Source organism: Liolophura sinensis, chromosome 6, assembly GCF_032854445.1.
Source record: "Liolophura sinensis isolate JHLJ2023 chromosome 6, CUHK_Ljap_v2, whole genome shotgun sequence".
Classification (NCBI taxonomy): Eukaryota; Metazoa; Mollusca; class Polyplacophora; order Chitonida; family Chitonidae; genus Liolophura; species Liolophura sinensis.
The window spans coordinates 46,999,219-47,012,218 of NC_088300.1; the positions used below are offsets into that span (position 1 = coordinate 46,999,219).

Genomic DNA, 13,000 nt, shown 5'->3' on the forward strand with positions numbered 1-13,000 from the left:
TGCCACAGAAACGGTGATATACTAAAAGAATAAGAGTACACCGCTTTCGACAGACTTCTTTTGGGCAGGCATTGCATTTCCTTATATCGACGAGGCAGCTTAAAACAGATTAGAAAACAGATTTTAAAGGTTTTTGAGTTTTAAACTTGGGCCAATACCGGTACTTCTAAAGCGGGGGTTAAAAAAAATTCTCTTCCAAAAAATTGTTTTTTTCACCATGTATGTTTTTTTTTTCTCTTCCAAAATTTTCGTTTTTCACCATGTCACTTTTACGGCTCCGTACGAAAGGCATGTCCACTCATGCTATATAATAGTTCAGCTGATTCGTGCCATTCACGCCTCTTCCCGTCGGAAAAAATCATCTGCTCTGCATGTATTTATGTTGCTGTTCCTGCCAGCGAGATCAAGGAGCGACAACTCTGGAAGAGATTGACAAGAACTCGATGAAACACCCTAGTATGAATCAAATCAACCTCTGAATGTCATGTAAAACTACAAACCGATTTTATATACACTGTATGCTTATAAGCGGTAATGTGAATGAGCAAACCAGCGTTTTTTTTCGCAAACCAACTTTTTTTGGTGTTTTACTTGATGTAAGCGGTGAGTAGTGCCAGTGTGGAGTATGAGTCTCTTTAAGACGGTCCCAGTTAAACACTCACTGATGGACTCACTCTGTTCAAATTAACGATTTGGTTCCGATAAGGATATAAAAGAACAAACAGTTTTCAACTTGTTTATCTATTGGTACGAAAAGTTTATATATCATACAGCTGTGATTAAAACAAAATGGGGAGGAAAAACTTCGATGCTTTCTTACAATGTCCAATATTAGAGAGAAGAAAAAGAATGAACAAATGATGTGACCCTTTTTCGGAAGTGCATGTGGTCCATTCTTTTAGGAGGACACCTACTGAAAACAGTTGCACAGCGTGACAATGAAACATGAGTTGAACAGAAATGGTCATGTTTGTGCAAGTATTTCATCAGACCGAATGCATCTTTTACTCCTGACTGTTACTTAATTTTCCACAGCTTTTGAGTTTGGGAAAAAAGAGTTCGGCTATCCCTGCCGAATTGTTTATTGTTGTTACGGTTGTCAGTTGACATCAGCAGATCCTGCTGGATCGTTCGGGCAGTCCGAGAGTAGACCACTCAGCGCGCTAGTAGAAGTATCACACCATAAAACTCAGGCGATACACCAAGAATTTGAATCATTCACAAGTTGTGAACTACTGTGTCGCTGTTCAGGGAGTGTCAGTGTAATTTGTACATTGGCTGTCAGTTGAATCTGTTTTGAACCGTATTTTCTACTGACAAGTGCAAAACTGGCTGACTACGCCAAGAAGCGTCTCAAATCGGCCTTAAACTCTGCTTAAGTATTTAGAAATGTTGCACCCAGTGGTGAGATAGTCAGAGATGCTGTGCTGTCATGTGATTATAGTCACCAGTGGGTGTGATCATACACAGTTTAACTGTAGTAGGTGTTATCCTCGGGTGAATACCTGCTGTAGCAGTAGTCCACATTGATGCTACATCTGTGCTTGGATTGTGAATAGTGACAGCTGTATAGCTGATGTTTATGTAGATGTTACATTGGGAAGGGAAGGGGAATTGTCACCAGAAAAGTCACGTTTGTGTCTGCCCACCGTTTGTTTGTCGTTGTCTGTGTGGATAGAGCCATTCAGAGCAGGACATGTACTGTTACTCCACCCTGATAGTGATAGGTAGTAACAGTTATACTGACTGTCAGCTAGCCGTGAAAGGCTGAGGTACTTGTCATCAGGCGTCAGTGGAGATTGTTGAAGGCCTGAGAGCTATTACAGGATTCTGGTGTTTGCTCAGTATTTAGGGACAAACCGTTTAATTGATGTGGAGGATACACCATGGCTGAGAAATTAAGTTTAGATGATACTTGTGGAGAGGTGTTAGGATCAAGCAATTCACCACTTCATGGGGACCCTGTTTATTGTCCACGTAAGTATGCATGCAGCATCTTTGACAGTAATTACAGTACATGTATATGCAGTGTAATTATATACATGTAGAACTTCCATGGTGAGACGAATTTTGTCCACTGTATACTACCGATATTGTTCACATAGTGTAAACCTAACATGTGGCTGTCATAAAGGATAGTTAAATGACCTTATTTCTTCACTAAGAACATTTTCAGAATCAAGAACTGTGTAAACCAGGTCAGTCTCAACTAGTTCTGTTTTTTGCCATAGCTGCATAGGGCCAGAGTCAAGAAATTTTATATTAGAAGCTGCAGGTGAGGGTAATTATCACATGGAATTGGATGTGAATAAGAGTAAGATGTCTGTTGTCAGCTCTAAGAAAAATGTTTTAAATTTAAAATAAATTTTTAAAGTTATTAAGGATATTTTTTGACAGGCTATTGGTATGGTGTTTGGTATGATACTGTTATAGTGACGTTTTAATTCCAGCTATGCCTTGGTTTGGGATGGACATTGGAGGCACCTTAACCAAACTCGTCTACTTTGAGCCTCAAGATATTTCTGAACATGAGGAGCAGCAAGAAGTTGAGACCTTAAAAACTATACGTAAATATTTAACTGGAAACGTAGCATATGGGAAAACTGGTATACGTGACGTCCACTTAGAGATGAAAAATCAAGTAATAGGTGGACGCTTGGGCTCCCTGCACTTTATACGATTCCCCACTTATGAAATGCCAGCTTTTGTTGAATTGGCCAAGTCCAAGAACTTTTCCAGTCTTTCTGACACAATATGTGCCACTGGAGGAGGTGCTTTCAAATTTGAGGAGGACTTTAAAAGAGTGAGTATTATAGTAGGCCTGCATGCCCATGTCACCTGAAATGTCAAGGGTAAATTTTTTTTTATTGGTATGGAAACGTAAGGTAGGAATACTTTGATGATGATCGCATTATTTGTTTATTATTCTTTTATATGTTGTTTTAAATTCTGTGGTTATATATGAGCAGAAATAAACATCACAAATCTGGACACTTCATAAAAAATGTCAGGGCTTGTCTCCCTCTGATCTCAGAAGGTCATAACATTTTATAGTGGATCTGGGTTGTTGATGATTGGTGGTTGACACCATCACCCAAAGTTGAACTATTAAAGGAAAAGGCTGCTCAAGGATTTTAGCTTTGACTGTTCCTTGTTGTCCATTATTCCGTTATACTGCGCGGTATCAGTATAATGTGGCTGGGTAGGGTGTCGCGTCTGATGTCTGGCATGATGCTTCAGTGGCAGCAGCACTTTGGCAGCAGCACTTTGGCAGCATGGAGTCACCCTGCCACAAGAAGACACAGTATATGTACACACACCACATGACTCCTCGTATAGCATATGAGTGAAAAATTGTCAAGTACGATGTGAAACCTCGAGGGCCTCCGTGACTCATGAGCCTCTCAGCTCATGCTGACTTCCTCTTGCATGTGGGAAGGTCTTGCAGCAACCTGCAGATGGTCGTTTGTTTCCACAGCCTGCTTCCTCCCACAACAATGCTGGCTGTCGTTATATAAGTGAATTATTCTTGAGTTCAGCATAAAACACCAGTCAAATAAAAAAATAAATAAGACATGGATGCTTCAGTAATCTGAAAGTGTTCTGTGTTCTAATCCTTAAGATGTTTATCAGTGTGTCCTATTGTTAACCTGGATTGAACTCCGCAAAGAATTGTATGTAGGCGTCATGTGATTTTTCAAATGAAAATCTTGTTTAGTACACAGTGTATTTTTGATTTTAGGAGGTGAAACTTGAACTGCATAAAATAGATGAACTAGACTGCCTGATAAAGGGTATCCACTACATAGATCGATACAATCCTTTTGAGTGTTACTACTGGAAGACGCCTAATGAGCCCGAGAAGTGTGAGAAGGTGCCGTTTGACTTCCGCAACCCATACCCTTACCTGGTGGTGAACATAGGCTCAGGGGTCAGCATTCTGGCTGTCAACTCACCAGAGGACTACAAAAGAGTTAGTGGAACCAGGTAAACATACTGAAGTATTGCACTGATTTGTATTGGTACGGTAAATGACGTAAAGTTTCACCCGTCAGTTTCTGCCGTAAACGTTTGCGCTGGATAGTGGCAAGATGATAGAAGTGGGTGATTAGCCCCCCGCCCTGCATGGCAGCTATGATCTCTAATCAGCGGCATGTGGGATCAAGTCACCCACAGCCAGTACAGGTCTCCTGACCAACCCATGTGCTTGTATAATTATACTCATTTATTGAGCCAGAGAAAGTATAAAGTTGGAGGATTATTACAAACCTATAAATTACAAACACTGTCTCATTCCATGGCTATGCCAAACAAGCTATATTCAAATGCTACAGTGTACACTGCAGACCTCAAAACGGGGAACGTATGATTGTTAGGGTAAAGTGAAAGTCACATAGTATCATTATCTTGTGAACAGTTGTTTACTTAGAGCCCTCACTATGCAGTAAATATTTGTACACGTATTTCAGGTACAAATGATTTTACTACGAAATATCTGTCTCGTATAATTTGAATGAAGTATATCACTCAACGCACATACTTTGTTTCGATACAATGGGGACTGTCCTCCTACCACAGAAGAGTTACCATTCGGTTCCCGTCTTATGAAATGGGAACCTCCCATTAAACACAGAAAACATACTCAAAGCAAGGTTTCCGAAAACTACCATGATTGCCTTTTACCTCTTTTCGGTAGCACTGTGTATGAGTCAGACAGGATTTGTTTGTGACATATAAGAGGTTCGCACAACATTGACTGACTTATAACGAAATAAAGTGCATATTTTATGATTACTGGCATGCAAATTTTCCCAGGCGTGATTTATGCATCCCCAGTGACAGGTAAGATTATTTTTTTTGCCTTTCGCCAGCAAAAATCCCACCATTGACGGGTATAATAGACTTGTGGAGATTTCGAGCCCTGCTGATTGTAAGTTGCCTCTGTAAATGAAGTTTGACATCATGTGCTGGTAGTTTGCCAGTAAGGATTTACGGGATGCAAAGTTCTGTTATAGTTTTGTACATGAAGAGCTCCGCATTTTGACAGATATTTGACATGCCACTCCACATGTGTAAAGGCACTGGGTGATCACGCTCAGTCTCCAGGGAGTTTTCTCCCACATTCCTATTCATCATAAACTGGCGATCATGTAACAATCAAAGTGCACCTGTTGTAAGGTAAGCATATATGTACTAAATTCATTATGATTGGAACTGAAGAAAAGATGAACTATTGGTGGGAGGAGCATAGACTGACTGCGCAGTGAAGCGTGAGCTTGTTTATTACATGTACTTTTGGAAACTGTCCACATAAAGCCCTGACGACCCCCGATGCTCTCTGGCGGCACTTAGTCAGTAAGAACCATAATCAGTGCAATGAATCATGGGATACACTTTCCAAGTCTATGGGCTAAACTTAAGGTCATTTACCGTATATTAGATGCTGTTCTCATGTAAGGTTGTGATTGTTCTTTATTGGTATGTTTGATACTGTTCCTATTTATCTTCTCCAATGGCAGTCAGGTTTTATGGTTGGAAGAAAGCTGGTAGAGCTCTGTGGAAGTGACTGCTATTAGCCGGATACCTGACATAAGACACAGACAACACAGCGGGAACTGGACTAACTGATCAACACACACCCTAAATGATCAATAGCCACTTTGTCTTCTGAAAGAACCCCATAATCCATTGGACGGCCAACCTTATGTTTACACAATACGAATGTGTTCATTTATTACAATTGAAAGTACTTGTACAAGATTATCCAGTCTTGCTTTCGGGGTTTTCATTTCATCTGCAGATTTAAGGAGTATGGCTCATGGATTCTAATATAGTCGTTTATCATCAGAGTTTTTTTTTTAACAGGCCCTAAGAGTTTATTTTACAAGTCTTCTGTAGCCCTGCGGTTATTATCTCTCTTGGGAGGGGAATTTTAAATGAAGGTTTACAAGATAAGTGATCCAGATAATCTAGCTGGATTTCTTTCCTTAATTCTAGCAAATTCGGATAGTCTCGGACGATGATATTAAAAAAGACTTCTGTTATCCACTTTAATCACACTTTAATTAAACTTTAATTACGTGTTCGTAGACCTGCAACACTTGACATTAACAACAAAATACACTCTAGTTTCTCTTGGTAGCTGTTGAAGGAATTGGTTTTTCCTCCTGGCAGTTATCTCTCTATTTCAGTTTGGGAGGGGGAACATTCCTGGGACTTTGCTGTTTACTGACTGGCTGTGAGACATTTGAAGAGGCTATAGGGCTGGCCTCGCAAGGTGACAGCACCAGGGTAGACAAACTCGTCAAGGATATCTACGGTGGGGACTACGAAAAGTTTGGTCTGAAGGGAGATGCTGTTGCGAGCAGGTATGTTTTCAAAGAAACAAAAATTTTTTCAGTAAGGCAATCAAGTCCACCTCATTCTGGCTTCCTCTCTGGCCGTACATGGGAAGGTCTGCCAGCAACCTTTGGATGGTTGTGGGTTTTCCCCGAGCTCTGCCTGGTTTCCTCCTACCATAATGCTGGCCGCCGACATATAAGTGAAATATTCTTGAATACACCAATCAAATAAATAAATAAATTAATATGGCGAAACTTTTTTCAGTAAGGCAAAAGTTTTTTCAGATAGATAAAACTCATCCTTTGGACACAAAACTTTCTTCATAGTGACAATCTTTTTCAAGGACACAAAACGTTTTTCAGAGAAGCAAAATTCTTTTTAAGTCAAAATATATTGGAGATTGGAAAGACAGAATGGTAGGTGGTCCAGCTTACTACAAATATAATGACCCTAATTCCTCAACCTTTTTGTATACAACCTTTTCGTACATGTTGTGAGCCATTTATTTACACTTTTTAATTTGATTTTGGAGGCAAAACTACATTTGTTGGATTGGCCAATTTCAGGGATTCACAAAAAGGATAATTTTGTCAGTCCACACAGAATAATGCCTTCAGAATAAGTTTGAATAAACACCTTGCAATCCTTTGAAAATATTGAAGAATAACAGTAATATCACTATGGAAAAGGGCTAAGTGAAAAAATTTAAAAAATTCAGCTTGAAGTGTTTTTTTAAGACGAGATCATCTTCAGCCACCTGCGGATGGTCATGGGTTTCCCCTGGGTTTTTCATGGTTTCCTTCCACCTGTATAAGTCATATAAGTGAAATATTCTTGAATATGGCGTAAAACATCAATCAACTCCATTTAAAATAATGCCCGACCCACCTTGATAATCGGTCGGCATCAAAATTCTCTTAGAATGTTTTAAATTCTCTCAAGTCATTTTATGTCTTATTTATTATCATTACATGCATGTGTTTCGTTTCGCATGTGATTACGTTTACTTTCTGCACTGATTCTTTGTTTTAGCTTTGGTTACATGAACCTGAAAGAGAAGAGAGAGAATGTTAGCAAGGCAGACCTGGCTAAAGCTACACTCGTTACCATCACCAATAACATCGGTTCCCTGGCCAGGATGTGTGCCGTCACTCAGGTAATACTCAGCTCAGGTAGACTGCTTTGGTGACCTTATGGTTACAGCAGCAAGCTCGAAGTCAGGAGACCTGGGATCAAACCCAGGTCAAGTACCAAAGATTTCAAAAACGATATCGCTTACTACTGTGAGGTTAGAGCTAGGAAACAATCTGAACCATGACACTCACACAAGTAGAACTGCAGGGATTTTCCAACATCCTTCTCAGCAAAGCAGCAGAGTGTGAGGTACATACCTGGATTCTAATATCCGAAAATAGCTTTTACAGGAGGTATATGAGAAATAGATTATCAATACACTGTGCGGATCAGCATCGTATATGGCTCTTCTTCTCTGGGGTTGCGTTGCCACATCAACCTCACCCTGCGTGCTCGGTTGATGCAGCCAAGCAACTGTAGAGAACTTGAGCGATGCGACGATGCTGATCAGCACAGGGTACTGATAATCTCTGTGTATACATGTATGGGAAATATAACAATGTATCGCATATTGACGTATTACTTTTATAATACAGGGTATAGAGAGAGTGGTGTTCGTTGGCAACTTTCTTCGCGTCAACACAATCTCAATGAAGCTGTTGGCTTATGCAATGGAGTTTTGGTCAAAAGGTGCTATGAAGGCTCTGTTTCTTGAACATGAGGTATGTGGTTGTAATGTTAGTTCTTGTCTACAATACTTACAGTGTAAACTCTATGCTGGTGAGGTGATCGTGGCCTGTTCCTGTTTGCCAAGAGGGATCATAGCCGTGATAGGTTTAAATAGCTGTAATAGTTAAGAGGAGGGTAAATCTGATTGTATATTGTATGGCCTAATATATAAAATTACAGAAAAGTTAACCAGTTTTCTTCTCTTGGCATACAAATGACTTTAAACTACAGTTTTTTTAAGGTCCCAGTGGTTGGTCTGGAAATTAAGTAGCCATGCTGAAGTGAAATCAAATTGATATTAAAGAAATATAGAATATGTCTCAAAAATGAAAATTTTTCGTAACAGTGCTGTCTTCATGTTGCTTGAAACCATACCCTTTCATATTACCATTTCTGCTTTCCTGTAAGTGGATGAACCACAGATATCTTATCTCTTCAGTTGAAAGGGTGACATGTACATATTTTGAAATTTATCAAAGTCAAAACCCTATGGCTGCTAAATGAATCCCTGTACCCAGTCATGGAATGACAAAATGTAATAACAAATGGGATCCATGTATTATGCATTGTAAAACAACGTGTGTGAAAAAAGAACTTGTCTTGATGTCTTATTCCTCAGGGCTATTTTGGTGCTATGGGGTGTTTACAAGAGCTTATGAAGATGGAACACCATCACACAGTTGAGGAGAATGCTGTCAACAGCCCTGCGCAGGAGAGGGATTTACAACAGGTACCCTCAACTTCATCCGTGCCATAAATCAGACTTTTGTAACAGTGGGGACCACCAACTAATCAGGGACAAGTTTTTCCATATTGGAACCACTGGTTCGAAGATATATTCGATCAGAGTAAGCAATTAGCAGATTGCCTTGCAGGACCTGAAGGCAAACAAGTGTATTGTTTTCATGCTGCTACCCTGCAGTCTGCCTGTGAGGCCCACATGCGGCTATTTAGGGACTCTTTGATTGTAGAGCAGAGTTGTTTCCCCTGTGCTTCCTGATGTTGATGGAGAGCTACCTCTCATGTGCTCCTTGATGTTGACAAAGAGCTTTTCCCTATATACCCTCTCCTGTTGACATAGCCCGCTGAGAAAACTAGCTTGATATTAGAGGTGCAGCTTTTGTATGTGACTACCATGGTGTTATGTAACATGTTGGTATCAGCAAAGCTTGTGTGTTAATTGACAATTGGATTTTACCATGTGCTGAAATGAACACTAATCTTTTCTGGCCATAAAAAAAGTGGCTGTTGTTTTTACTGTAGAAGTGAGAACCATTCATACTGACAATGGGACCTATGTCACACATGACCTTTATACCCTGGAAACATGGCTCTGACTTCTATTTACTACATTGTGGAAATAGAACACCACTGTTTTTTGCAACCCTGTGAGTGGTAAAATTTGTAATGGTCACCATGGCAACAGTACCAGTCACCATGGCACCAGTTACCATTATGACTGATACTGGATTCATAATTGCAGCTGATGAATTAGTGTGTATACAGTCTTGTTAACAGGGCTCTGCCGCACATGACATTGTGAACTAGGGTTTGTGGCATTCAGTTTTTTTTTTTTTGGACAAAATACTGATGTTATATAACAAAAAGTTTCTTTTAATACTGCCAAGAACTATAGCATATCATGGGGTCCTCTTTGCTGACATCATTTCACAATGACAGCGTTTTCAGAAGGGACCAGGAGGGTTTAATATACTAGGCCCCATCTGTTTAATACAATCATAATATGTTACCATATTTTGTGACAATCTTTGACAGAAACAAAACACCTCACATGACCCACCGGCTGGAGGTGAGTTTAGTCATATTTATTTAGACAACAGAATGTTACAAAAGACAGTATTAGATACTCCTTCTCAGAAACTGAACTTGAGATCATGTTGAAGAGAGATTGACTAGTACTTTTAGTTACCTGTAAATGTGACCCATTTTCTGTCACGTGGCTGAGTGAAAATTATCGTTTGTTACTGAATAGTGAAAACATTGTGAAATATGCAAATTATTTGCACATGGTCTTGGCTCAAAATAATGTGAAGTGAAGTGTAAATTTGTACCTGTCAATATGTGTATGTAACCTGTTTCATGTCCATGTAGTAACATGTTCATCAACAACTGCTGACATAAACACTGTGGTCAACATTTCTTATCCTCCCCAAGTGTATGTATTATTGACTTACCCATGAGCTACCTAATGGGATCAGAAGCGTTTCCAAGTATATTATCCTCTTCTTCTGAAATGGTCGGTAAGGGAAACTTCACAGAATGCTGAGCTTTGCAAGGTGTATTATTGCCTTCTGTCAAGCATTTGTCCAGTATATTAGTGACTTCTTTTGAAGTTGTTGTTACCAGTAACTTCATAGAATCCTAAACGTCGTCAAGTATAATAGTGACTTCCCTTGAATTCGTTACTATGGGCAACTTCTTACAAGATATCCAAGAATATAAGTGAAATTTTGGGTTAACATTGTTGTATCCATAGCATGTTAGTATGACAACCGGTTAAATCATCACTGTGGTGGGTGTACAGTCATGTTAGTCACTTCTTCTGGAGTGCCATCAGCTGAATAAATATTTACCGAAATGTTTTTTTATATTTTTTTGTAAATTAGTAAGACATCCAGGAACAGATATACGTCGTCATCATAGGACTGAAAAATTGTTAAATATGACACAAATATGACATAGTATACATACAGACATACACACACAGATACAAACTTGTAATATGCATACCGGATTTTGCTCTTTCAGCAGGAGAAACATTCTCAATTTTGCCATTACATTTATCTGTTGTTAGTGTTTGAGATTCATATATAGTATGTTATATGTGTATTTATTGTAATATAATATCTAGTATATATTAATATATAAGCAGGGAAGATGACTTTGTGAAGACAATAGATGACATGATTAGTGTCATACTGTAATTCACTTAATACTGATCGTTTTTCAGCTGACACTGATTCTGATTCTTATGGATCCATTTGCCTCTTAAGAGCTTTTTGGTGAAGTCCAATTAATTTCTTGTCAAAAAAATTTCAGTATTGGCGTGAAGACTATTATTTCAAGGCACTTATGTTCTTCTGAAAGTGCATTTTTACACAACAAACTTTAGATGACATACAGTATATGTACCTACATGTATATATACCTTTTCTGCTGAAAAAATCTGAATAACCCAAGAGATTCCAGTCCTTTCCTAAACACTTTGTCCTGCTGGAAATGTGAAAGTGAATAAGCTGATGAGTAATGAAGTAATACATACAGCTTGTAGACAAGATTAGATCAGCCAAATTTACATTTAATTTAGGGACATAATTCTGGGAGATAAGAAATAATATTTATTTATAAAACAATTCCTTATGGTGTCAGAACATTTTTAAGACAATTAGTGGCAATACAAAACATGACATGTAAAGTGTTTTTTTTATCCAGACATCCACACCCACGCCCACGCCCACACCCAAACCCTGTGGCCTGATGGTTGTGAATTTAAGTTTCAGAAAAGTCATGCTTAATTTTCTTTGATGGTGGAGATACATAGCATGTAAAGTTTTAATTTCGGCCTTTTTCATCATACTCTAAGAACATACCAACATAGAAGACACCGCATATTGTATGGTACATTTGTCATGGTACTGGTGAACAGACTTGAGTACGCATGCATTATGGTACATTTGTAGTGTTACTGATGTACAAACTTGGGTATACATGCATTATGGTACATTTATAGTGGTACTGGTCTACAAACTTGGGTATGCATGCATTATGGTACATTTATAGTGGTACTGGTCTACAAACTTGAGTATGCATGCATTATGGTACATTTATAGTGGTACTGGTGCACAAACTTGAGTATGCATGCATTATGGTACATTTATAGTGGTACTGGTCTACAAACTTGAGTATGCATGCATTATGGTACATTTATAGTGGTACTGGTGCACAAACTTGAGTATGCATGCATTATGGTACATTTATAGTGATACTGGTGTACAAACTTGGGTATGCATGCATTATGGTACATTTATAGTGGTACTGGTCTACAAACTTGGGTATGCATGCATTATGGTACATTTATAGTGATACTGGTGTACAAACTTGGGTATACATGCATTATGGTACATTTATAGTGATACTGGTGTACAAACTTGGGTATACATGCATTATGGTACATTTATAGTGGTACTGGTGTACAAACTTGAGTATGCATGCATTATGGTACATTTATAGTGATACTGGTCTACAAACTTGGGTACTCATGCATGCATAATGCATATTGGCATATATGAGGTGCTCTCATTTTAATTCATATATCACTGAGGCATGCATGTAGTCGTGGTTCCTGATGTAGGCTGTATGTGTACTTGTGTGTCAACTTTCAAAACACCTTTGAAAGTAAAAGTTAGTACTTTTATATATATATATTAGTTTAGTTTAGTTACTTTTAGTATATATATATATATATATATATATATATATACATGTATGTATGCATTTAATTACAGTGCCATTAAATTGATTGCCCCACACTGTGGTTCAGTAGGAACAATGCTGATATTAGTTAACACTACAGCTCATTCAGGCTATATCTTGTATTGGAAGCCACATGATCTGCACTGTGTTTCATGCTACTACAAATGTATCTGATGGGCCACAAGAAACATCTTTAGAGCTGTCAGACAGAACATTTCACAGCTGTTGAACATTGTCTACTATCAGACAGTGCCTTGATACATCAACCGTTTTATGAACAAGAAATTTCCAGTGCAATTTATGTACGTTTTTAATCTGATTTTAGAGAAATACAGTGGGTGGATTGGTCAATTTCAGGGCT

The 13,000-nt window shown here is 38.6% G+C and overlaps 1 protein-coding gene across 1 annotated transcript; it reads left to right on the forward strand.

The window, feature by feature from the left end:
- Positions 1 to 950: 950 nt before the first annotated feature.
- Positions 951 to 12,503, forward strand: LOC135466605 (pantothenate kinase 3-like). Its single transcript, XM_064744181.1, has 7 exons — positions 951 to 1,977; positions 2,451 to 2,803; positions 3,743 to 3,987; positions 6,192 to 6,368; positions 7,375 to 7,498; positions 8,013 to 8,138; positions 8,765 to 12,503. The coding sequence occupies exons 1-7, from the start codon at positions 1,887 to 1,889 to the stop codon at positions 8,900 to 8,902; spliced, it is 1,254 nt and encodes a 417-aa protein (XP_064600251.1). The 5' UTR covers positions 951 to 1,886; the 3' UTR covers positions 8,903 to 12,503.
- The last annotated feature ends 497 nt before the right edge of the window (positions 12,504 to 13,000 follow it).